Here is a 27,492-nt window from a genome sequence, read left to right as displayed (position 1 = left end):
TGTTTTTTTTTATTTTTTTTATGGCGGTTGGCAAACAACTTTTAGGTGCATTACCGCCACCTTCCAGACTAGAGTATGGATCAGATGTTAAGGCTCTCAGTCTGTGCTGAAGCTCCAGCTAAAACCAACCTAACCTGATCACCTGCAGTCCTTCCTCTTCCTCCTCCTCCTCTTCTTCCAGGTTAGGGTGGAGCTGTCTCTACGTGAAACTTTGACAACACAGCAGGTGTCAGAAGTAACAGTAGAGTTGGATTAAAAACGGCATCTATCAACCTCACAGTAAGTTAAAATTCAATAAATCAAAGTTGGTCCGAACGGTTCGCTAAACTTTTGAAGCTTAAAAAGTATCGTAAACAAACGTAAAAATACCGTAAAACAAACGTAAAACGCTACTGAATTTTGGAAATCAAAAGTGTGTTTAGTTTACGATTACAAGATTAGTTTCGGGTGTTGTATGTAGCCACTGGTCATCGGTCGTTTCTTAAATAATTACACTATCTACCTTGTTAACGTTTAAACCTGACACTGAAGTTGGCTTCCGATTCGGTGCTATTCCAGTACTTTCAGATTAAACCCTGTTTTTACTCAGTATTAGACTAAAGGCTCGACAAATCATAAAGTGTTCTCTTATTGTTCTTACATAAGTGCAGAAATATTCAGTCTAGGTTTGACTAGTCACATTTTGAAATTAACTGCATCTCAGATAATGCTTGAAAAAGATTGATATTGTTTTTATTTTAAGAAAATAATAATTAAATTAAAATAAATCATAAATATATATATATATATATATATATATATATATATATATATATATATATATGTATATATCAAGACCTTGTCTAAAGTGGTTTTAATGTCCAACAGAGCATTGAAGTAGTTATTTTATATTTATAGTCATATTATAAAAGTTTAACAAATCACATACTGTGTTTTGTTTTTGTTATTAATTCAGAATAGAATATCTCCACTCAGATGTGACCAGTTTCAGTACCACAGTTTTGGACATGGATACCATCTAAAATGGTTTTAATGTTAAAATTAAGTGTTACTATTTCTCTTCTTAAAAATTACAAATAAATGAAAGGCTTCTGGCCAAACTGACTGTGATGATATTCTGTATGCACGCAAAATAAGTTAATTGTCCAAAACTTGAAAGTTGCATTTTACAGTTTATTTAACCAGTTTGAGAAAACAAAAATCAACTTTCGAGGGTTTCCCATGGCTTCTCCCACTCTTGTTAAAAAAAAAAAAAAAGCCAAAGGTCCAGCCCAGATGGTGCTGACCTCATACTTGTAGAAATTGTCCCACAATTCTGCTTGGCTGACTTACAAAAGCAAACAAACTAATAATTCTAATAAATGATTGTTGTCACTGTTATTATAATTAAACCTTGTAAGTAAGTCAAAAATATATGGTAACCCAAAAACTAAATTTACCAAAAATAAATAGCCCCGAGTTTAATTTGTCTTCCTAAATTATCATGAGTGAGTGAGTTTTGGATGGCTAGAGATGGGCACCAGCCCTGATGAGACCGTTGTTGTTGCGCAACACCAAGCCCCCCTTCTCTCTCTATTTCCTCTTCTGAGAGGGGAGATGTGCTACCAGCTCTCCATCTAATGGGTTAATTGAGTTTCCTAAATCTGCTGGAATTTACCCTGTCCAGAACTGAAGTAAACTCTGTTTAAGCTGGTTTCGAGAAGCGTTTCGCCTGGTTTCTGACGGCCTCCATCCAGGTGTCCCACCCACCCTTCTTCCCCCTGTGAATTAGCCAGACTGAGCAGCCTGCAGTCAACTAGTTTCACAGAGCACGCCTGTTGACGGTCGCTCCTTCTCTATATTACAACTTGCTCTTGTCACTGAACCAGGTTGGTTTTAGTGACTCGGCGAGTCCCAAGGATGTTGTTCTACATATGGGCTACCAGCTACCTGTAAAACATTTTCCACCTCTTCCTCTCCAGAATCAAACATCATAGCTATTTTACAACCATCAAAGAACTTTAAGGTGACTCATTAATTGAATGTCCACAACATCTTTTAGATTTTCTTTATGCTAAATATTTTATTAGTAAGGCAATTTTGCCAGGGTCAGTACAGCTTAATTCAGTAGCAGAAATAATCAAATAAGTAAAATCAATCATCTAGTCTATCTTTCCCTAATGCTGACACTGAGAACTAAAAAGGGAACCTATGGCGTTTCGAACGGGCTGTTGCAGCAGGAGGAGGAAGTTGATCGACGAAGGCAGGAATCTCTCTGATGTGCTTTCTTCTCCGCATGGATGGTGAGGTCACACAGGACTTGGGTGCGGGCATGGAAGGAAGGCACCAGTTCTGCTTCTTTGCCTTTGTTCTTTGTCTTTGTCTTGGTCTTCATCTTTGCCTTTATCTTCATCTTTGTCTTTGGGGTCTGAACCCAGCTGATGAGAGAAGTGCGATTTGAAGCCACATGTTGCGGGGCTAACGGATTGGTCCCCATGCGCAGGACAGTCTTCGGCTCTGTGGCCCCGGCTCTTCTTCAGCTGCAGAGTTCTTTATCCATCTCAATTTTGGCTCGAAGCTGCCTGGAGGATCCAACCAAAGGCTCCTCTTTTGCACTCACCTTTTATAGGGTTTATCCACCTTTTTGGTGCGTTTGCATTGGCTAGCACCGTTGCTGTGCTTGTTTCATTGGCTGTCTGCTCAGACAGAAGATCTCCTATCCATCACTGTTTTACAGACATTATGTCTTGATGTCTGTGTAATGTCTCAGGGTTGCTCAATGGTCCTCCTATGACCATGGCCTGCACAACCTTTTCTTTGAAACGTTTACGCTGTTCAACAATCTGTCTCCAAATAAGGCGTTGATCATCTCTGCTCTCCTGTTAGTTCCCCCTTTTCCCTTAACCTTTCACCTACCATCTACCTCCAACACATAAGTGATGTTTAATTGCAGTTACACCTTTTTACACCATTTCAAGTTCAATGTCAAAATCACATTTATAACTTCTTTAGCTTCTCTGATTTAGCATTCATTTATAATTTTATAACCATAACTTATTAATTACTCTTATTATAATCTTAATGTGAGTTATTACAAATGTTTTCTGAAAAGAAACCAAGAATAATCCATGATTCTAATTATTTAATACCAAAGTTACAGTTACTTGTTTTTCTTGTAAGTGTTCCCACAAGTGTAAGTGTAAGTATTATTATAAGTAAACCAATATTAATATAAGTATTTTACTTTGAATCTTATCCAATTACTCAAAATGTTTAGATTTCATTCTTTAAAACTTTCATGCTTTGAAATAAGGAATAGTCTCAACTATTCTTATACATCTGCAGGCTGGAAACTTACTTCCTCTTTTTTCAGGAAACCTGCTCTTTCTGTCTCATTATTCTCTCTGTCTGACTATAATTTCGTATGATTAGATGGAAAAAAGAAGTAGAATAAAAGCAAAGTTTGCAGGAGACAAAAACAACTCACACACAACCAGATTTATTTTATTGATGTTTAAGTCTACTGTTGGGCCTAGATGTCACTTGTGTGATTAATTTTAAAGATAACTTTATTTATTATTAGTGTTAAACTTAAATCTCCAGCATGGGGAAGTGGGATGATCTCGGGTTTTCTTGACACCGTGCTCGAATAAACGGGCAAAGAAGATGGATGGATGTTTTCACAAAGCAGAAAGAACTATGGCACATTTCTTATTTTGTTGTTTGTATTTTTACTAACAGAATTAAGATTTACAAAACACAAAGTACATTTTAAAGATTAAATTAGTCTTCAATAATTTAGCCCAGATGTGACCAGTCTTAAGTTCCAACGTTTTTCAAGAAGACCCAATATAAAGTCGTCCTAATGCCTGAATAAGCATTGATTGTCCAGTTTATTACTAAAGTAAAATATTCACATATTTGTTATAGGATCTATAAACAGTGTCGAATAATTCAGTCAATGTCAGATCATTCTAAGTATTTTGCATTTTCAAGTAAATCTGTTCAAAAGTCGTGAAGATTCTTTAAAATATTGGAAATATTTTTTTGTAGTCCCAAGCAAGAGCTACGAATCAGATGCGAGCTTCAGCGTGGTTTACGTCAACCTTGAGTTACTTCCGACTAGGGAAATTTTTGAATTTAAATGATTAAAAAACAAAGGCAATTTTCTAAAGCGCATTTAACATAAAAAATGCTACTTTTACAAGTATGCAGAGTAATTTTCTTGTAATTTAAAGGTCTTTTCTGTGTAATTTACACTCGACAGGTATGAGTCAACCGCCCCGTTCCAACCGGGGACACCGGGAGAGGAACGGAGAGCAGAGGCGGCCCCGGGATAACAGGCAGTCCACTCCGGACAGGTGGGACAGTAGCACTGCTAGGAACAACTCCTGTTGTCCCTCTCTCTGGGCTTGGTTTTTAACAACTTTTGCCTTTATGGCATCTTATGAAGTAAATATTTTTGTAACTGTTTGGACTAAATTTTACGTTTAGGTTTTTGGGTCAAATCTTTAAAATGACAGTTATCCCTGATACTGACCAAATGTACTTTTGAATTTGGGAAAAGCTGCCAAAGATTTTCGAAAAAATGCTCTTTCTTGCCAGATTTGCTTGTATTTAACAAATAGACGACATTTTTGGAATTCTAACTAAGTTAAACCAAGAAACTTTTGGTCTGATTTAACATCAGACAGTTATAAAAAAAGTGTGTCTTTTTATTTAGTGTTTAAATAAATGGTTTCAACTGTATGTTGAAGTAATCATGTCCTTAATTTCAACATAACAAAAATAAATACTGATGTGTTTGACCATTTGTGCTTTGCTTGCCCAATATTACACAGGTTCTATAGGGCTGCATGATATTAAAAATAACCTTACAAGTTTTTTATCTATTACCTTTATTTAATGGCTTTCTTAAGTAACCTTTTAAGAATGGCTATTTCTTAAATGCCATAATCTACAGAATGTGAAGCTTAATCAGCAACAAGTTGTATAGATAATGCTGGTTTATCTCATTTTAAACATCCAAGTGAAATTAATCCTACAGTCACACAAGCAGCAAAACTGATTAAATTAGCTTTTAATTATACAGTGTCTTTACTGTATGGTGTGAAGTAATTTCTCTTGGGGTCCTGAACACAAACATCACTTATACCAACTCAAATTTGCAAATATGTATTGTTTTAATTTTACTTTCGTAATAAAAAATGAAATAATTTTTGTCAGATGGCCTTATAGTTTTAGAGTGTTGCAACAGATCTAGTATGTTGGTAATGTTTTTCAGGAAAACATATTTTATTTTGTCAAACAATAGTGGGTTTTATTTTTTAGCAAATGACAGAAATTATTTTAATGTTTTGCTCAGCAAAAATATATTGCATATTTAACCTGACTTAACATAGTCTAAACAGAAGATTATTATTATTTCCCTAAGGACAGGGTTTACTTCAATAAAGAGGAGCTGTCTAAAAGAATACTGTCATGTTTAATTTGCTATGATCTTCTAACCTGACGACATATTAGCTTGTGCTATTAATCTGGTATAGAGCAGTAAATGTTGGACATTTATGTTTGATCTGCATCGTCCCTTTTTAAACAAAGTGTATTGGTATTATTGTCTTGATCCAAAATTATATGGTGTTCTCAATGGATTAAAACAAGAAAAAAATACTTGTATTCACCTAGACAAACTGTATGGGAAAGTAATTAGTATTGTATATGTGTTCCAGCTCCTTTACTGCCTCCCATTACAGCCGGCGAGAATCCGAGCCTCCTACCAGGTATTTGAGGGAAGATCCCCGGATGGAGCACCAGGCCTCCAAATGTACCAACATCTGTTCCCGGAGAGGTATGCAGACTCTCAGAAGAAATATGTGGGTCAAATAAACCGAAAGCTGATCTGAAGGCAGCTGCAGCGTTAGAGTGTTGACTTTGGATTCATCAAGCTTCGTTATTTTCTCCTGCGAAGACCGGTCCGACCGGTTTGCTGCTGTGCTCTGTTCTCAGAGTTTCAGCAGACAAAAGTTGTTACTGATTCTGGGAAGAAGCCAAGCTACTCTGAGTACTGGAGGTTTTTTCCCCTCCCCACCAACCGATTTACAATGCTGTGAGAGTTTTTTTGTTTGTTTTTTTTCCTTTTTGTCATGAAACTAATTGTATTAACAAAATACAATAATAAACACAAGTTGTTTTTCAAGTTACAACTTTGTGAAGTTAGAACAAGTATTCAAACTAACTTGGGTACTCTTAAACCCAAGAAGTGGTTGTGCCAACCTTAGCAGCAACATATTAGGAAATTTTGACCCATTTTTCTTTGCATAACTGTTCTAATTCAGCCACATTGGCAGATTTCCAGCCTGTTTGAGGTCATAACAGAGTTTTTTATTCAACTTTAAGCCCAGATTTTGACAAGGCCACTTTAATTTAGCCATCCAGAGATGGATCCCCAAGTTTCTTTATACTTAATTGTTTTTACTTTATCGACGGAACCAGTTTACCTTCATCTTTCTTGTCCTGGCCAGGCATCGTGCTGATCTGCTCCGTCCTAACCAACGCCCTCGTCCTGATCTGCGTGGTCGCGGCCCAGATGGTGATGTCAGGCTTGTCGTCGATGGGCGGCATGGGTGGCATCAGCATCAACAGCAACTTCAACTTAGAGGGCACCGAGCTGCAGCAAGTGCGAGACCTGGACATGAAGATGAGCCAGATGAGGGCGCCCGGTATCTACGGCGGCATCGCCTTCAGCCTGACTTTCGGGGTCGTCTCACTGCTGTTCGTGGTCGCTGGGAACAAACCTGCCCACCACTTGAATCAGAAGCTGCTGGTGGGGGCGTTGGTGTTCCAGGCAGTGGGTGCCGTGGGCTACGTGGTCGCTGTGGGCCTCTACCTGCACTTTGTCATCCAGGTCAACTCCACGGACGTGTGCAAGCGGCGACAGGCTCTATACTCGCGCAACGGCTACACCTGGATGAACTGCGACGTGAGCGGGGGTGACGCAGCCGTGGCGCTGTTCGGGCTGATCACCGCCATCCTGTACACCGCCGGGACCGTGCTGACGGTCCAGACAATTAGGGGAGTGAAGCGCTACCAACAGGAGAAGAAGAGGCGGCATGCAGAGAAACAGGAGGGCCAGGGGAACCACCACAGGGCCCCGTTGAGGGCAGACATAACGTCAGTGTGAGGCTGACGGTGTTCAACCAGCTGGGTTCAGATCGGAGCCGATCCAGAGAGGACCAAATTATAACGAGATCTGAAACTGATCACCAAAAATGACTCCTGACATGGATGTGTTCACAGTAAGATGACGTAGTTCATCATCCGGCAGAAACCGATGAGTCACACATTGCTGACATTCTACCCAACACTGATCATAGTTGCAACCGACTCCTTTTTCTGATTAAGGAATCCAATCGTTCAGGACAAGTGTCTAATTTTAAGATTATTAACACTATCAGAGTTTTCAGTTTATTTAACGTCATAGAATCAGCTTCAGAATGACTTCCTGTTTTTATTTTTTTTACCAATCACAGTAAAGGAAGTATGCATGTAATATAAACTCTTGGAGCCACGTGATTTACAACAAATACAAAGAACAAGCAGGAATCAATCATGAAGCAAAGTGGGACATTTACTTTAACTGCTTGTTTTTCACCTGTTGCCACTTTTAACTTTCAGATTCTTTATTAAATTAAAAGGAAATAGTGTAGATAAGTTTTTATATTCTGTAAATACCTCCAGTAGTTGTAAATCATGTTTCTTATTTTTATGGTGTACATGTTTGTTTCTCAGTGCTTGAAATTCTTGCAGTTGTGGTTGACTTATTATTTTTTTTAATCACTTTAACCAAATAATGAGCTCAAGAATCACTGGACTTGTTTTTAATGTGGTGGCAGTTATATAATTTGTTTTTACATTACAGATTTATTCTTTTCCTCTGTAGTTTTTCTGTAAACTAAAACTATCAGGTGAAATTAAAAAAATAAAAAAGGTGACTTGATTTTAAAGACTTGTGATGTTTGCTGTAATCCTTGCTCCTGTAGGGGGCGTCATGACTACCACAAACAGGACAGTGGAGCAACTGTTCAAAGGCTTGATTACAAATAAAACAAACTCCCACTTCAGAGGATTTTAGAAAACAGAGCAGCGATTGTCACAGCAGAGAAAATGACAGATATTGTGCCTTGCAGAAGTATTCACACCTCTTAAATTCAAAATTTGCTTATGATACAACAAACTTAATATATATTTAACATGTCAGACCAACTCAAATTAGTCCCTAATAATGAAGTGGATGGAAATGCTTTTAAAGTCAATCTACAAATGAAAATCTGAAAACTGCCACATGAACATGGATCAACCATGTCACCTTATTGAGTTTAGCTTTTAGGAGTGTGCAGTCACAAGGAAGAAATTATTTAAAAGCTTCTGCTTGTCCTGTTTACATTTTTGCCACAAGACAGAGAACACCAAACCTGTGGAAGAGGTGTCTGGTTAGAAAAGGACAGAACTGGACTTTTTGGCTTGCATGACAAATGTTTGTGTAGGAAAACCGACAGATTCTCTACTGCTGGGAAGATATGCAAACCCATAGATGCTATAAATAGCAACAAAAAGGTGGCTGTATGCAAAAAGTATGCTGCACTTAAGGCTTTTCTTTTTTGCAAAAAAAATCACAACTATATCCTATTTTTGCTTCACAAATATGCAAGTTTGTTGATCTGTCACATGAAATCTAAACAAAATACCACAATGTTTGTAGTTGTAACATGAATAAATAAGGAAAAGTGTTGCTGGTTCTTGTGAAATTCTTCAGGTCATTGTTGAAACTGAAAATTGCTGGATGATTTAACTTCAGAGAAGAAGGGACAAAGTAAACATGTTGCAGTTATCTGAAAACTTTATTGTTTAGCAAAAGTAGGTTTCTTGTGCTGCTTGCTGTAACGCTGCTCTGAGCTGTTAGTAACTAGAAACGTTGCAGCGCCACCTACAGAACACGGACCTGGAACGTCGTCAGCCTTCAGGAATAATCATCTTTTCTCTCAGAGAATATTAGTTAAGCCTCAGTGACTAAATAAAGTATTAAACTCCTAGGAGTTAGTTAAACAGTTCCTAACTCCGACACCTGTAAGGCCATGAGCTGCGACCCGAACGCTGGTCCGGTTCTTAAAGTACCGCTTAATGTAGAACTGATCTGAAAAGTTACTACAACACAAAGTGCTTCTTCATATCATAGATATGGTAATAATCATTTACATGTGAAGATTTAAATCAACATAAAGTTACAAAAATTGCATCGTGTTTCAGGGTTTGTTAACAGTACAAAATAAAGTAGGTCAGGAAACCTCAACAAGAGTTTTTAGTCCAAATTGAACTCTGAGTCTGCTAAATCAGAGACTCCTCCCTCAGTGATGCTGGGTGATGATGGTGATGTTGATGATTCCAACAGCAGCAGTCAAAGCGGCGTGACAAAATAGTCTGCAGGTCTCTGATAGGTGTGTGTCTGCATCTGTTCCTGCTGCTGCTGGATGATCTGCCGGACCTCCTCCTCCAGCTCCGGCGGGATGATCAGCTGGTCGTCGGGGTCGGGCTGGGCGGGGGCATTGAAGTAGCCCCCCTGCTTCCTGATGGGGGCGTCTGCCGCCTCCTCAATCAGATCTTGGCTACGGCCCTGGCAGGCGACGGAACCATTGGCCCGCGCCCGGCGGCCCAGCGTGGCTGAGCGGGCTTCCTGGTTCGGGGAGGACGGAGGGACGAGTGAGGGAGACGGGGATGTGAGGTTAGAAGGTAAGAGTTCGTTACCGAGGGCGACCAGTTTGTATGCGTTTGTGGTGTTGGAGTGAGTGGAGCCGTGCCGGAGCAGGCAGTGGACATCTGCCTCCACCTCCACCCGGCTGCCGTTGGAGAACACGCCGGCGATGGGCTCCTCGTCCTCACTGTCCAGCCCGTTGTCCGACAGCGCTCCGGAGAACTGCCTCTGGAAGCCGCCGCCCCCAGCAGCAGGTCGTCGCGCACCGATCCGGCCCTGAGCATTCAGATGGGAGCTCAGTGGCTCCGTGGGCGGTGCCGGTGGCTCCTCGGAGGACGCCGTGGAACCCACCTCGCTGCTCATCTCAGAGGTACTAAACTCGCTACTCAACTCACTCACGGTTCCAGAGGAGGTGGGCGGCAATTGAATCCCCCCATCACTGCTGGAGGTGAAGGGATGCAGACCGGGCTGGGCGGCGGGCCCGGGGCTGGGCGGCGGAGGGGGCGGCTCGCAGAAGCAGCAGCAGTCCTCGGTGATGTTGAGCTGGACGACGACAGCGCTGAGGCTGTCAGAGCAGCCGTAGCTCTGGGCCAGCGTCGCCAGTTTCTTAGCCGCGGCGAGAGCGTCTGGAACGTTCCGCACGGCCTCGATCGCCTCGTTGGGAGACAACAAGTCCCACAGTCCTCGGCTGCCCAGGAGGAAGAACTCATCCTGAGGAGTGAGCGTCACCATGGAGACGTGTGGGCGGGGCGTCACAGAGGGACTGAGGAAGGAGTATCCCATCATCCTGGTGGAGTCGGTCACACCACTGACCTTGTTATCCTGCAGAGACGGAAACAGACATGATAAAAACACAGCGTCTGATCACACGTAATAAGAATAATAATTATTATTGTAAACTATGTTTAATGTACTAAATAAAGATTCAATATTTGAGCAGTGGAAGAAAAATTACTTGAATGGAAGCAAAATGATGGAGTTGAGCTAATTTAACCTCATTCAGCATCCATACAGAGATTTACATCACTTTTAGATTTGGAAAAACTATGAACTACCTTAGATTTCAACCAAGAGTTTAAGAACAAATCATGGATGCTTTCCTCGTTACCTCTGTGATGACGGCGTTGTGCTGCCGGACCCTCTCGTACTCTGTCTCCTCTCGGACGGTGTGGACGTTGGACAGCAGCAGCGCTCTCCCTCCTCGGCACAGTACGGCCTGGCAGCGGCCCACGTTGGCCGCCTTCAGGGTGAAGCAGCTGCCGGGCTCGCCGGGCGCCACCGGGTCGTGTCTGATGTGACATAATGCTGCCGAGCCACCCATCCTCTGACCGGCCGTGCCGAGCTTCCTGCAGACGGCACAAAAAAAAAAAACAGCGTCAACAACAACCAGCTGTTTTCTTCTTTAATGAGGAGTCTGGTGAGGTTTACCGCTGCATGGTGAGGAAAGTATTGGTCATGTAGTCTTCCTGCTTCGGCCCTCGGTGCAGCTCCTCGGCCAGAACGTCTCCCATAGTGCACTGCAGCAGGTAAGGAACCTCGACGTTCTTGTCTCCGTCAAAGACGCCATACAGAGCTTCTCGCGTCCCACAGAAGGTGTCCTGGGCCAGAGCGGCCACACACAGTCTGAGGAGGACAACGGCTCATCAACAGAGATAAGAGTCAGGAAACACCTAATTCTAGACATTCTAAACAAACGGGTGTAAAACAAGAGCCAGTAATTAAAGACTGACTTGTTTTTGACTCCAGAAGCCTCTGTAAAGCCGTGACTCCACACTGCAGGGACGCCGTGGCTTTCGCTTGCGGCAGAAGCAGACGGAGACGGATCCACCCGGAAACAGCGGATGTTGCTGCAAGAAGGAGAAAAAAGATTATAGAGACAGTTCTGTGTCTGAAGATTTCTGCTGAAGATTTTCTGTCCATACTTGAGGAGTTCCAGGCTCTTGTGGTCGAGGTTGAGTCGAGGGTTTCCGGTGAGGTCGAGCTCCAGGAGTTTTGGGGGAAGAACCTCAGGCAGCGTGAACTCAGTCAGCTCATTGCAGCTCAGATCGACGCACTGAGAACGGCATGGAGAGAGCTCAACATGAACGTGGTTCTTAATAGATTCTCCGATTTTAAATTGTTGCCTTTGTTTGGATGTTTAAGGACATGGACAACAGCCTAACTACATCAGTCAGGTGCTTTAATTTCACCCAAAAGCTTTGGCTAATGTGAATGAGTGGAACATATAAAATGTTTGAAAACATAAACGTTCAGTATTTAATGTTTCTGTAAATTTCATTGCTAAATGAAAGTTATTTTATGGATGCGAAAATTAAGATTTTCAGCATTTTTGAAGCACTCTGGATCGATGCTGGGATTCCTCTGACAAACCTTAATTTCGGGCAGCTGGAGCACCTCTGGGAAGGTGTTGATGCAGTTGGAGTGGGCGGACAGCATGTGCAGCCGCCGGCAGCTGAGGATGGTGGTGGGAACGGCTCTCAGCCGGTTGCCGCTCAGGTCCAGCTCCTCCAGCAGCTCCAGCCGAGCCAGTTTACTGCCGAAGGAGGAGAAAATTCAGAAACTCAAACTCAAATATTAACCTGCATGATAATTGACCTGCTGAAACTCTAAATGAATAATTTGATATATTTACAGAGACATCTTTATTGCGTTGTACCTGGCAGTAAAGGTTTGCAGCTGGTTGTAAGCGAGGTGCAACACCCTGAGGCGGCGGTGTCCCGTCAGCAGAGGGATGCATTTGTCTGTCAGGCTGTTATTGGTCACATACAGCTCCTCCAGGCTGCTGCAGGAATCATCTGACAAGCTGGCTGCAGGCAGATCCTCCAGCTTATTGGCCGATGCATTTAGGTAGCGCAAGCTAGGATGAAATCCGGAACACAGAGTAATTACTACACTTGAAAAATTGAACAAAACGATGAAGAAAGCCAGAGAAATGTGAGAAGAGATCCACCTCTGGGCTTTGATGAACAGGCAGTGGGGGAGCTCAGTCAGGTGGTTGTGTTGGAGATCCAGGACCTCCAGCTGGGAACTCTCCAGCCTATCAGGGAGCGTGCACACGTCATTCCAGCCTGCCAGCAGCTTCCTCAGACTTCCACTAGAGAGCAGCCTGCAACACAAACACAATCGGATCAGGCTGTGGACTGTAAAGCTGTGAGTGGAACTCCAGTTTGTTGCTAGAGTTCAATGAGTTTAAACACTCAAGAGGGACCAGCAGAGAACAGAGACACGTTCAACACAGCTGGATCCAGATTCATGTTTCCATGTCTATATGGAAACTGAAATTAATCATGTAGATTGTGGCCAAACAGACAAACTGTAAAACTGTTTCCCTGCAGAAAGCAGAAAGTTAAGAGTTTTTTCTTCAGTTGTTTTAGAGGTGTGGTAGAGGCTCTGGCTGGCTACATAGAACACAAACAATGATGTTGCACTATTATTTAATGAAAATAGGGAAGGTAACGTTTCAAAACAAAGTCAAACATGATTGCTTGTTCAAATTGGTCACAGCAGAAACATTGCAGAGTTTCTAATGGGCTCAACCAGATGGAACAGAAAAAGATGCAGTTCCATATTAAAGAAAACATAAATATGATACTGGAGTTTTATTTGATTGTATTTCTGACTAATATATCAGTATAGATAAGTGAACCTCATCTTTTTCTTTTATGCCATCTTTGTCTTTTTGTATCCGCTTGTACACATTAATGTCATTTTAATCTGGAACTTTACTTACAGATTAGTTATTCTTTTTCTAGGACAGAACAAAGGTATAACTGTGCTGATTTTTGACAAGAAGGTAAACTTGAATTTATTGTTGACTTTTCCTTATCTACACAAAGATACAGAATAAAAGTGTGCTGAATGTGCAAGTTCCAACTAAGAGACATTTAACCAAACATTAGTGAGGATTTATGTTTCTATTTCAGTCTGTATGCATAATTTTAATCCTGAGTGGATTAAAGAGAAAAAAACAACTAGTTTCTGCAAAGAGGTCATTTGGGTTTTTTTCTCAACAACTGAAAGTTTTCCAGGAACCACTACGGTTTTAGGAATCTTTAACTCAACCTTTCATCATATTTGGTTCATTAGACCTTCTTCGGTGGCTGTGTGTGTGGTGTGTTTTCGTGCCGCTCACCATACAGGCAGCTCGGTGACGCAGTTATGGTTAATGTCCAACACCTCCAGTCTGTTGCTCTGACACAGCCAGTCTGGGACACCTCCCAGCTTGTTCCTTTAGGAAAACAAACCCAGTCAGCGCACGGCTTTTACACATCCTGAGCAAGAAAGCGAGGTGCCGACATTTTCCCTACCTGCAGAGATCCAGGACTGTCAGATTCTCTGGCACGGGCTGCACCTCCAGCTGCATCAGCTCTGTAAACACAGGCACAGCAGTGTGTGAAGGCGATGTGTCAGGCCTCGTCAGTTTATGGTCTCATGGTGATATAATTGTCGGTACCGTTATGACTGGCGTGCAAGATCTTGAGGGCGTGGCCGCTGACTCTGAGGAGGGAGAGAGAGTTTCTGTCGCAGCGCAGCAGCTCCAGCTTTCCTAAGCAGCTGACGTCCAGCTCCTGTAGGCCGGCGTCCCGCACGTCCAGCTGGATGATGTGCAGCAGCTGCTCCCAATCAGCCACTGTCACTTTGTCAAGCCTGTTCAGCCTGAATTACAGCCACAGAGAGAAGAAATTGTACTGTTCAATTAGATTTTTTTTAAGGGTATATCAATTTATACCCAAGGGTATAAATTTATATCCAAGGGTATATCAATGACTTCTGACATCGTCTAAGATGTCAAAAGTCATAAGACTCAGGGTTCATACATTTTATCATAGTAAAATTCAAGCATTTTCAACCTTTTTTTCAAACTTTACCAGCACTACACTTTGAATACAAATGAACTAAAAAAGTTTCAATACACTATTATATGATATAATTTATTACTGTAATTCATAATGTCTTGTGATAGTATTCTACATTCAACAGCAGGGACAAGGTAAAGTTAAATCTGACTAAATTAGATGTGCTGAACAACTTCTCAAACACACACCTGAATGGTCTAAGAACACTAATTTAACAAAAATTTTAAAAAGCCCAATTATAATAACCTTTAATACAGAAAATATAAGATAACCTTAATCCCAATTCCATTGATCTATAAGCCATTGAGAAATTAGGAATAAGTATTTATTACACTGAAACATGGCATTAAAGTAAATTACCTTCTTGCTCAAACTGAATGATTAAACACAAAAAACAAAGAAAGTTACAAAAAATCTCTAACAGTAAAAATAATTCACTGTTTTCTGAAATTTAGCAAATATAAATAAATTTGGTAATTCTAACTCATCTAAAAGAAGAAAAATGACTTCAGACAGTGGGGAAAAAAGTGTGCCTTTTTTTTTACTGTCTGTGACAGTATCTGATTTCAACTGTAAATGTTCTCAAAATTTAGGCTTTTAATTAAAATTCAGATTGAACTTTATTACAAAACTGTGCAGTTGGAAGGTCAAGCACTTTTAAAAACTTTATACAGAAATCAGGCACTTTGGAAACCTTGAAAACAGCTAATTGACAGGATTTCTGGTATCATAAAATGTAACAATTAAGAAATGAGTAAGTCTTTCTGTCATATTTTCTTTTATTTAAGTACGGATTCCTCATCTTCCAAACACCGTTTTAGACGGTGATTGATCTTCTTACCTGACATCTACATATCGAGTGTGCAGCCACTGCAGCCCAGCCACATCCAGGACAGACAGCCGGTTCCCTGCCAGGCAGAGCTTTTCCAAGCCTCGCAGCTTCTCCAGGACAGGAGGGACACTGCTGAAACAGTTGAAGGACAAGCCGAGGTAGGTGAGGCTCTCCAGAGAGCCCAGCTCTGCAGGAAGCGAGCTTACAATGTTCCCGTCCAGGAGGAGAGTCTGCAAGCTGGCCAGAGGAGGAGAGGTAACAGTTAACACAGAGAGCACTGAAGACCCAGATCAAAACAGTCAGGACTCGTTTTCCTATCACATCCAAATATATATTTATGATGAGCTTAGAACAAATATGGCTTACATAATGTCTCACTTCAGTCTGATTCACGATGATGGAAGCAAAAGTTGATTAATTGCAGCACTGATAAATCTAGCCATCAGCTCCAACTCTTTGCACATAAAGAATCTGAGAGCATGTTAGTTTTGGACGAATTGAAAACGTAACAATCTTTAAAAAATGTCAAAAATAAAACTTCTCCAAAACAGGATCCAGTTACAGAGCAGTTTCTCCCTGTGCCTCACAGGGAATTTAAAAACAAAGTCAAATTTCCCATTTTATGGAACCCAGCCATCTGTACAAATAAAATCTAACTAAAGAGGACTGCAGCACATTTCCTTAACAAGACAAGTTACAGCTCCATTTTTTCTCTCTGTTTTCCACCACTGAAAACATATACATAATAAGATAATGTTTTTTCCTACACGATTCATTCAAAATAAAATTATGGTTTTGTTCAATGTAATAACAAAGGGGAAGTGTCTGATCTACTGTTGGTTACAATGTTTATTTCATAATTAAAGTAATATATCGTCATTATAAGGGAGTCTTTCTGTAAATCGGTCATGTTTTACACATAAGGAGCAGAGGCATTAGACTCATTCTTCAAATGAGATTCCAGAAAGGCTTCATATATTTCTTGATCTGGCATATAGCATCATGTTCCATCCTGGATGTAACTGGACCCAGTGACCCAAAAGGATTAAAAAGAGCAGCTGTGCCATAATCTAACAGCATCTTTTTCACTCAGTAACAACTTTCACACCAAAGAGTATGGTTACCCTAACTTGGTGTAAAGCGTGGTGCATTCCCTGACAGAAGAAAAGTTCTGAATTTAGCATTCTGGCAGAGTGATAGTTGATCAGCCATAAAATCGTTCCCGATCAGTTTTTTGTTTTTACATTTGTGATGTAACATCACGTTTGTCCCCCTCATGCAAGTGTTTTTGTGCAGACTAACATTTTTTTATTTATCATATCACATATTAACTTATTAAAATCTAAGTCTTTAAAATTTAAAACTACTTGCAATAAAACAAACTCTACTGTGATAGTCGTGGTGCTTTCATGTTCCGCCGTCCCGACCTTGGTGTGTTGTTAAACATTAACTCTTCTGAGAATATCTACAATGTCTGACAAACGGGTCTCTGGAGATCCAGTTGGTTAAATTCCTGATGCAGCGACAGAATCAGCATGACTCTGCAGTGAAGCTGGAATCTCTGCACTGTCAGGACACGTTTGGTTTTCAGCCAAATGCTCGTCTAATGCACAGAGGGATTATTCTGGAGTGATGCCTCAGCATCAAAGTCTCTGTCAGCCGCATGCAGGTCAGTGAGGAAACATTCCGCGCATGTGCAAAACGGCGCTTCAATGCTCACTGCGGCCCTCACTTACTTGTTCATGGTCGCAACTTCTGCAGGCAGACAGGAGAGACGGTTTCCAGACAGGTTGAGCTCTGAGAGCGAAGTGATGTCGCAGAGGACCAGAGGAAATTCAGACAGAGCGTTATTTGACAGACTCAGGCTTCTCAGTTTACAGAACCTAGAGTGCAAAAGAGAAAGAGACGAGTGAAAGAGGGAAGGAAAAACAGACACAGAGTTACACAGATATTTATCTTTACTATAATAAGACTAGGACCTTCTAAATTAGGTAATAAAAAATATTTGTTTCTAATTTAATAATCATAATTTCATTAAATCTCTTTGATAAACAAATTCACCATGTATTTTGGCTTAAACCTGATTGGCTCAAACAATCAGCTTAAAAAATATTTAAAATTTCTCACTGTTTCAAATGTTTTTTCATTATATATCCATATCTATTAAAGTATTTGCTATGGAAATTGCCTCATTTATTTCGGTTTATTCTTGTGTTGGTCCTTTTATTCCATGCAAGTTGTGCCTCCCCTACAGGCCTGAACTGATCCAGCTTTATGGTCAGACTGAGGCTGAAACACCTTCAAAGGGGAAAGTTACTGTCAATCCATAGTAAAAAGAAAAAAGAAACTGGTGGAAAACCCGTCATGGGAAGTTTGTATTTATCCAGAAACAATAGTGGTGTACATATGAATTTCCATCAGGTAAATGTCAGCCTTTAGTGTGGAGCTCATTCGACATTAAGTTATAATAAAGAGAGGTGGAATTTGAACACTGATTGGAAAATATCTGCTTACAGCAACATTTTACCAAAATTCTGATACTGGCTGTGGATAAGCTAGCTATTAGCAGATTTACTGTGGCTAGTTTCCTCTATGTGAAAAACTCTGAGAACACACACACACAAGTATAGATCTGTAAAAATGTCTTTGGCTGAGTTGTTTTTATTCAAAACAAGTAGTCAGCGCCCCCCACCAAATCGACAGCTGTGTACACAAACTGTAAGATGAGCCCCGAAGCTCATCTGAGGAAGAACATCTTTGATGGAATCCAACTGGCACGCTGCTTTCAGCACTCGCATGGTGGATGACAACGTCTGGAAACGCTGTATTATTTAGAGCAGGCTGGGGACGTTTCTTACATTACATTTATACTTTCTGTTCAAGTTTCAGTTTCTATTCTGACCAAAAGCGAACAATCAACTTGTGGTTTGAAGAGGGAATTTTCCAAGAGTGCCAGGTTCAGTTTTACCAAGTGTTTATGTCATTTCCCCAAAAGTAGGAATTTTCATGGAAAAACTGAAGATCTAGGTTTTGAAATGACATTTTTTTTCAGCTTGTATTTTACGGTTAAAGGGCAAAAGGATTCCGAAACCTCACAGGAGCTGAACATAGGTAAATAATTCAGAATGTTGACCTAAATACAAAGAGATGCCCCCAGCCCCAAGAGGTCACATGATGTCATGTCTGTCTGCCATCTCCACTGCAGCTCATTCAGAACCACAAGAGCATCATCTGTAATTTCAGCAAAACTGCTTCCTCTTTCAGGCATGTGGTATCTCCCCAAAAAAGAAACAGAAAACTGTGAACAGTCTTGTTAGAGTGTTGTGTGTGAGCTGAACAATCTCACCTGGTGAGTGCAGGAACACCTTTATGCAGGGACATGAAGTTGTTCTTGAGGTTGAGGTGTGTTAGGTCCTGGCTGTAGAAGAGCTGAGCGGGCAATTCCTCCAGGCTGCAGCAGGACAGGTCCACAGAGTTCACCCTCTGGGAGGCGATCTGGGTAGAGATGGGACGAGAAACGCGACTTAAAGGCCATGAGAGAAGCTTGTGACATTCAGCTGAAAGACCAATCGTTAAAAATTAAAGCCAGTTTTTGTGAGCAGAGAACAGAGAATTGTTGCTTTAAGATGATCCCGAAACATTATGAGGAAAGTTTGACAAAAATTGAAACATTTCAAATTGTGAAGCAGTTCGGTGTTTTTAGTTTGTACCTTGGAGGCCATCCTGTGCCAGCGCAGGTGCTCGGCGTACGAGTCGTAGCTGACGTAGTAGATCTGACTCTGGGGACCGGCAGAGCTGAAGGCCAGACAGTGGCTGTGCCTCTTCACTTCTTCCACCTGAAACAAAGGAGGCATTTCAGTTCCCACCGTCTACAAGAAATGCAATTCTCCACCTGATCGAGGGATGAACCAGCATAAACATAGCTTGTGGATGCATTCAAAGTTGCGTTCAGAATCTTCTTCTGAAGTTTTTCTGTCATTTCCATTTTTTGTGCAGCGCCACCACAGGCGAAGAGGAGTAACAGGCTTTTCAAAGAGTTTATTTTATTTGGCACAGTGCAGTGCGAAAGCAAACCACACCAGCTGAAAACGTAACAAATGTTGCAGCTTTGGTCCCCAATTGAATTGAGTCTACCAGACTACCAGGTGTGAAAACACCCTTACACTCATGTCACAGGTTAGATGTTCCTGAATAAAAATCAGCAGAAAACATCTCACCTTTCCTCCGATGAGGGGCAGAATGTGCATCTTGCCCGTGTGGGCGTGTTTCACCGACGACACTATGAGGCAGGTTCCACTCAGTGTGACCTGACGCTTTGACCAGCGGTTCACTGGCAGTGCCAGCTTCCCTTTCCGCACGTTGAAAACCCCAGAGAGCTGCACGCGCTCAGAACCCCCCACGCTGCGAGGCTTACCTGTTAGGACAGAGACAGGAGGGTTAAATGACACTCAACAGAATCATTAATGATCAGACTTGGCAGCAGTTGAGAGCTTTTATTTATTTCTTTAGTTCTTTGGGAAGTTGTGAATTATCTCCCTCTCTGTGGGTATCTCTTTCAGAAAAAGAGAGTTGTTATGTAAGAGAACTAAAGCTCAATAGGCTGCCACAGTGAGCAGTCACTCAGATGAGATTTGTTGGGTTTTTAAGCATTCACAAACACAAAACCAAAGTGCAAAAACCTTTGAGGCTACCAACAGTTCCCGCAGTCCATTTTACCCTGCGTGTTCAAATTTCTCTGCACTCACTTCCACTATGTACCCTCTACTAAAATTGTCAGATCAAATCCACCAGGGAACAAGAGAAAGTGAGACCCATGAAGGGCCTGAACCACTAAGAGGCCTGAAATCAGATTAGCTTGTTACGTAACGTCTTACAACAGCAGAACCTCCGTTCTCCTCGCTGCTCCGTCCAGCGACGGAGACACCAGCCCTGCCTCGACACAGAGGGCGGGCAGCGACAAGAAGGATCCCGCTCAATGAGCTGCACTTCCTTTTCTTTAGTGAAAATCGTGTGAAGCGTGAGTATTTCAGAGTGCTGAGTAAGAGGCAGAAAGCAGAGGCAACAGTAAACACGAGTTTATGTGTCAAAGAACTTTTTCTGTTTAGATTTTGGGGGTTTTTTTGCCCATTGAGCAACAAATTAGGTGGAGCTACATATGGAGATATTTTTACACACAATGTAAATATCTCTCCCCCTTCTTTTTAGACGCATATAAAGGTTTAGATCGTGGATGAGGACATAAAGAAAATTAAAGAAGTTACATGAAAAAGCTTAGCAAAAAACATATTGAGCCAAAAGCAAGTTCTTTGTCTGATTTGGTCTTTAACAAGTCCATTCATTGAACACTGACTACGACACACAATCAAACAACTTGCTTTGTCATAAACCATTGTTGTAAAAATGAATACAAAAAAACTTAATGTTTGGAGCATTTTTAAAATAAAATCTTGCTTTCCACCTAAAAGCAAGATTTTCTTGAATTTGAATTAATGTTCAGATTTTCAGAAATCTACTAAGGACACACACATTTACTGTTTCACTTGATTAGTTGAAGACTTAATAATAAAACATATTGTAAGCCATCAGTGTTGCAGGGTGGGTACACACAGGAACAGAAATACTCTAAACTCTGCTGATGCAAGACAACTTTTGAAACATTTTGCTTTAAATAGACAAAGCCTGATGGTTGAGTCCAGAAAACCTAAAAGATGTGTTTCTATTGCATATTTCAAAACATAATGGGGTTAAAAGTATCTGCTTTCTTTCAGATGAACATTTGAGGTTTATTCTATTGTGATTGACAGGGGTATTCTAGCTGCTGTCATCCTGTTTCTATTTGAACAATACAGTGAATTATGTGTTGCGTGGATCCACCCTTCCCTGGGCGGTGTACACATGATATGTTTTGTTGTTACATGCCCTTTCCTTCCTTCTGTTTCTCTGTTTAGAGGAAATTCTGCCTCTGATCAAGCAATTGCTCATTTTTCAACTGAACCTTTATTCCAATTCCACCAAGTATCCAACGTCCTTCTTCCCTTTTGCGACAGAACAACCAGCAACAACTTTGCCTCCAGATAGCGTTGAATTCCAAGTTCAGACCGATTGAGGAATCAGTCTTTGACCTTGTGGATTATAGCAGCGTCCTCTGGATGGAGGAGGAGCCCTCGCCTTCAGCTGTCTCAGAGAGATCCGAAACACTGAGGAGGTGAAATCCGAGTTCCCCTAAGGTCACTTTTCTCTTACTGTCAGCACTCTGTGAGTTGGTATGACAGAAAGAGATTTGTGCACATGGCGCTTTGCTGGTGGAATTTGTGCTGCATCAAAATCCCTTAGCCAGAAATCAACATCCCAGAATGAGTCAAACCACATTTACTAACAATACATAAAGATAATAATCTTCCAAATAACTTTACTTCCTAGTTCTTCCCAAATACGAAAGAGGCATAAATTACTCAGGAGGATGGATGAATACCAGTGAATCATTGTCACCTAACATCATCTCTTAGCTGTTTATCATGTCAGTCACACATATCAACCTCTCCCGTTTGCCTCACAGCGCAACTGCTGTATCTGTAGGTTTCCATCAGCACAACTCTAATTCAGGTTGCTGCAGATGTCCCAGACTGTTGAGAGAAGCTGGCTTCAAAGTCTGATAGCTGTTTAAATCACTGATTAAACCAAAACAGATGACCCCCAGTATAGCTGAACAAATGCTTGAGACCCCCTCTAAAAATGCTTATAACTGCTTGTCTTAATAATTCAAACACCACCACAGTGGGATCCATGTTGGCACTAACGCAGAAGCTAACGTCCATGATGTTTCTTGTCTTCGGTTCTTGGGAGAACGGCCAATCAGTATCAAGCCAAATGAATGGTGCACCTGGATTGGCTGCTTTACATACAGCAACCAATAAAGTGTTAAGTAGCATTATGTCTATGTCAGACCTTCCTAAGGTGCATCTTCTATCAAATATTTTAGCTATGCTCTAAAGAAAATTCTGTGAAATAGTAAATTTTACGCAAACAATTTGAAGTTGCTTTCTTAAGAGTCTGCAAATACTGAACCACGAATAAGTGGGGCTCCTCTGTCTAGGTTCTGTATTTGGGGACTTCACTTTAAAAACAACAAGGTTTTGTGGTATTACATCAAAAGCAACATCTCAGCTGGGATATTTAAGCACCAAACAGCACTAAGGGTCAAACTGTAGCTGTGTTTTGAATTTTTTTGAACTAAACAAGGAGGCCTGTCTAAGGATCCTGGGTGTTTCCATTAGGTTTACAACTCTGAAATAAATGGACTGTGACACAAGCACTTCAATGATTCAAGATGTTCATGACAGCCAGATGTAGGACTGCACAATATATTGCAAATATAAAGTTATAGCCATATTACTGTGTACAATAATCGTATTGCAAGCAAGTGTTTAAAGTGCAATAATTGTCAGCTAATATATTCCAAGTGTTATGAATTTGCGTTTTTGAAGCTAATGTAATATTTATCCAGTTGGTCAGAGTCTCATGGCAGTAGATGCTCACGCTAGACCTAACTGGCGTTCCCTTAAATGCTACTGGTCACATATTGATGGAAGGAACAATGATAAAGGAGGAAAAGACACATTTATATCTGGACTAATGTCGTCATTGCAATATTTAGCAACACTTTCGCCATCAGCAACATTTTCTAGCATCATGCAGCCTTAAGCAGGTGTGCATATCTTTTCACAGATTCTACTGTCATAAATATTTGACATAATATTCCTACAAGCAAAAGAAAAAACTGAATCAAGGTGTTAGGATATAACAAAACCATTTAAAACAGAAAGTGAAACCTTTAGCATCAATATTACAATCATCATGCTAATGAATTAATATATTGAAATTAAATTCATAATAGTGCTGTCTTACATGTATTTATTAGATTGATTTTGAGAGATAGGCATGCATATATGATGAGTGAAATAATAGGAGAATATTGGCAAAAATTTGGTTTAAAGTAAGAATTAAGTTTAGCTCACTAGAATGCATATATAAAAAACATAGGTCAACATGATTATTACATTTCTATTCTATTTCTAACAGTAAAAATATTTACTAAATCTAACGTAAAATAAGAAAATTCAACTTTGTATTCAATTATTCGCCAAAGCAACTGTCCCTAATTTAATATGAACACAATGTAAAAAAAAACCTCTTATGCAATAACTTTAGCTGTTAAAATAACATTTACATATTTTTAAATCCCCAACTATTATTTTGATAACTGCATTTTAATGCTCTTCATATCAGAAAATTGTCATATTTACAGTAGAAAGGAAGTAGAAACTTCTATTCTATTCTATATTTTCTACAGACAGATCAGTGTAACCTGTTTTATTTATTGAACACCTCTGTGTGGAAAACATGACAATATTAGTTGCAATCAGGTACTCAGCTCCTGATTATATAGCTCCCTGTTCTTTGTTGATGGTATCGAAAACAAGGTCAAAAAAACAGTATCCAGTTGTGCTAATCCCAAAGGAGATCATGGATGTTTTTCCTATCCTCTTACCCGGATTATCTGCAAAACAGGTTTGTTATCAATAACAAAAACAACAGAGGGGTTTTAAGAAGAGAAGCCTGCCGTGTAAAGACTGAACATCAGTCTTCAGCGCGGTCAGGGACGACACCTGTTACTTTCTGATGTGTCATCTTACTGGGCTGCAGCCAGAGGGGCTGGAGCTGCTTTAAAGGCACAACACTGGGTATTGTGCAGGCAGGACAATTGCATACACTCTTTTCATAGTTTCAATGACCAAACACAAAGACGGTACTCACAGTACACTGAGAATGGATAAACAATGACTGAGTGGAGACAAACCAAGCACTGCTGAAGTGGTCTGCAACAGCTTGGGTCTCTCAATGCTTAACATGCAAACATCGTTATTGCAACAGATTACAATCAACCCGTTTCTGTGATACACAAAACATTTCTTACCAAAGTAGAAGCGTATAAGGCAGCCGACTTCAGGATTCATCCCCTCCTCTTGTACCCTCCACTCGTCTTCGAACCCCAGATTGGTGAGGTACTCGTTGAGGATCTGCAGAGGCAGTTCATCATCCCCCAGCCGCCGCACAACTCCCCCATGCAGCTGGATGAAGAGGGTCGGGGTTGGACAGGTACAGAGGGGCTCGGACCAGTCTTCGCCGCCCCCAGGGATCTCCTGGTCAGGCCTGACAGATGGTTGGCTGGTGAGAGGCCGAGTCAGAGAGCTGCTGGAGCATTTGGAGGGAGATTTGATTAATTCGGGGGTATCTACAGTGTCACTTTTAGTATCATCATCCTGGTTATGGACTTCTGAGGGCAGCTGGTCTGCTGCAGAATTGTCCGTTGAGTGTGTTGGGGAGGAGGTGAGCTCTAGCTCATCTGAGGAGCTCTCAAACGGGTCAGGTCCCTCTGTAGCACTGTCACAGCTGGGACTCGGCACTGAGGAGTCCACGCCCACGCCCAGGCTCTCGCTGAGGGAGTCTTGGTGCTCTGTGCTCCTGGGGCCACCTGGGCTGAAGTCCTCACAGGTGCTGCTCTCCATATCTGAACCAGAGTATGCCCCAAAACAGTCTGCAGCACTCTGGCTCAAATCAATGCCAATATCATTCAAGCAGATCTCAGATGAAGAGTTACTGTCAGTTTTGTCATCAATAAAAAAATTTGAGGGCATTTTAGATTCAGGGCAATTTTTTGTGTTTTCGTTCTCCTCCAGTTTAGGAGTTTTCACATCTACAGTGTCCATATGTCCATTACAATCTTTACAAAGATCATTTAGGTCAGAAGATACAGCAGCGGGTTTGCAGTTTATTCTCAGGACAGCCCCAGATTTACTTCCCTCCAGCTTAATGGCCACCTCTTTCGCTGTGGTGTCAACGGTGCAGAGCACTGGGCGCGGAATGGAGGGCGTGAGCCAGTCGTGGACGTGGATACAGCCTCGCCGGAGGTCCGATCTCACCCATGACTTGTCAGAGGCCTGGAGTTGCTTCGACTGCTTCTGCCGGAGGAAAGTCTTCCTGTCCAGGCTGAGGGTGCTCAGCGGAGAGGCTGAGGGAGCGGGGTTGGGTGCCTCGACTGAGGACGCCCCAGGCGGAGCCCCCAGAGACAAATTCCTCTTGTGTCTGTGTCGCCGCCTGTTCAGCAGCGAGTTTACCGAAGTGCTGCTGTTCACCGACGTCAAGCTGTACATGTTGGCGGCTTTCACGACGGGAATGTTGCTACCTTTTCCCGTAGCGTTGGCAACTTGGTTCTGGTAGATCCCGTTTCTTATCGCAATCTGGAGAAGGGAGGTGGCTGCAAGTCCCTTCCCAAAGAGTTTTGCCTCGGCGCCCCCACCCTCATCCTCCACGATGGAGGGTCTTTTTCCAAGGGGGAGAGAAGATAATCCGCACGGCTTTACGAAGTCCCCGCCATACTCTAGTGTCCCCTGTAGTGCTGGTGAAGCCGAAAGCGTTCCAGAGTCGTTGTCCTTCCCACTTTCCATTCTGTTAGCAAACCACGTCAGTGGCAGACGAACAGCCCGCAGGTGAACGCTAGGATGGGTTAGCTTTCAGCAGCTGGCTTGGTCTACTTACTGGCTTTGCGTTAGCTTAGCATGCTAAGGTACTGCGTAGTTGTTCCAGAGAGTTATCCTGCTACATCATCCCATTTCATCAGGCGGCCGTTAGCTCTCCAACAGGAGCTAACGGACTGGCGCGGAGAGGAAAACTGGTCTTTAGCTGTTTGACATTAGAGCTACGGCGACGAAAAGAAGCAGCAGTTACTGATAGAACCCGGGAGATTGACGGTCAGCGGCTGAGCGTGGACAGGGCGGGGTCTCATTGGATATGAATTATGATGCATTCAAGTACGACCATAAGGCTCGGGAATTTCACACATGTTGTCAGTAATTCATAGAATGAAAGAACAATGTTCATTTTACTCAAACATATATATTCTAAAGAGTAAAATCAGAGAAACTTTTCACTTTTTCCAGAGATGTATAAACTCAGTTTGAAACAGAATCTCTAGACTACATCATGCCTGCCAACATCTGCTAACATTAATGAGACACATGCAGCTGTGGAGTGGCACAGTCCTAGTGTGGTCTGCTACCCCGGAAATTAAAAAATAATCTACTCAAAACTATGCATTTCCAGTCATTTGAAGAACATTTTACTAATTATGTACATTGGTTAAAGATAACTGTGAGCAATGCCTCATATTGAGGATTCAAGTGGTGACAGTGGAGAGGAAAAATTTCCCTTTACTTTAACAAGACTTCCCAAAAAACAGAACTTCCCTTAAGCAGCAAGACTTCCTAACAAAGCCAACACTGTGCCACTTACTTAAATTTGATCAAATAAAGTTATTTATCTTAAATCTCTTATGACCATAATTATAACTGGGCCACCTGTTTTTGTTTTTATTTTATGGTTGTAAAATTCTCAAAAAATGTGCATCGAGTCTGTATTTTTGCTGTTTTTTCCAGAACAACCTCAGCTTTCAGTATCGGATAGTTATTTAACATTTCTGTCTATTAAAAATTGTGACAAACAGTTTAAAGAGGAAACAAAACAATTTGGAATTGAAATTTGAAGGTTTATTACTGAACAAGAACTTCAATATGACAGGTATGAACAATTTCAACTTAACTATATTACATAAATGCAGAGAAAACTGAAGCCTGGCCTCCAATTTACAAGTTTTTATGCCTGTTTTTAGTAAATTATTTCAGGCTTTTTCATTTTTGGTGGTAGACTCTAAAACAGTTCCTGTCCAGCTGGCAGCAGAGTAAGTGGAAATCACTTTTTACCAAAAGTGATTTTTATTTTTTTTTTTCAAAACCAATTTTTGTAAAAAATGTTACTTACGGCTTTCACATTTCGAAATGTGTACTTGAGTACTTTTACTGGAATAAAACAGTCCAACCTGTACTTTTAATAAAATATTTTTCCATGCTAGTATCTGTACGTCTAGTTCAGTAGAGAAAGTGAGTACTTTTGACACCTCTGTCTAAAATGTATGGGCAAGCCAAACAACTTCCGGTTAATTTAGCTCAAAATTAAATATTTATTTG

At 41.3% G+C, this 27,492-nt stretch overlaps 2 protein-coding genes across 2 annotated transcripts; one reads left to right on the top strand and one right to left on the bottom strand.

Moving 5' to 3' along the window:
- The first annotated feature begins 53 nt into the window (after positions 1-53).
- Positions 54-7,975, top strand: LOC116725566 (MARVEL domain-containing protein 3). Its single transcript, XM_032571700.1, has 4 exons — positions 54-279; positions 4,247-4,340; positions 5,709-5,827; positions 6,501-7,975. Exons 2-4 carry the CDS (start codon positions 4,249-4,251, stop codon positions 7,157-7,159), a joined length of 870 nt encoding a protein of 289 aa, XP_032427591.1. The 5' UTR covers positions 54-279; positions 4,247-4,248; the 3' UTR covers positions 7,160-7,975.
- Positions 7,976-8,857: 882 nt separating this feature from the next.
- On the bottom strand, positions 8,858-26,268 carry LOC116725565 (PH domain leucine-rich repeat-containing protein phosphatase 1-like). Its single transcript, XM_032571699.1, has 17 exons — positions 24,387-26,268; positions 19,630-19,826; positions 19,123-19,248; positions 18,759-18,907; positions 17,149-17,295; positions 15,422-15,649; positions 14,178-14,380; positions 14,032-14,092; positions 13,857-13,952; positions 12,675-12,830; positions 12,381-12,581; positions 12,095-12,257; positions 11,647-11,777; positions 11,455-11,571; positions 11,153-11,347; positions 10,833-11,070; positions 8,858-10,546 (listed from the first exon to the last, which is right to left on the bottom strand). The coding sequence occupies exons 1-17, from the start codon at positions 25,915-25,917 to the stop codon at positions 9,431-9,433; spliced, it is 5,055 nt and encodes a 1,684-aa protein (XP_032427590.1). The 5' UTR covers positions 25,918-26,268; the 3' UTR covers positions 8,858-9,430.
- Positions 26,269-27,492: the final 1,224 nt, after the last annotated feature.

Source organism: Xiphophorus hellerii, chromosome 9 (genome assembly GCF_003331165.1).
Source record: "Xiphophorus hellerii strain 12219 chromosome 9, Xiphophorus_hellerii-4.1, whole genome shotgun sequence".
Taxonomy (NCBI): Eukaryota; Metazoa; Chordata; class Actinopteri; order Cyprinodontiformes; family Poeciliidae; genus Xiphophorus; species Xiphophorus hellerii.
Note: the sequence above shows the minus strand (reverse complement) of the source record. Positions and strands in the feature narration are given on the sequence as shown.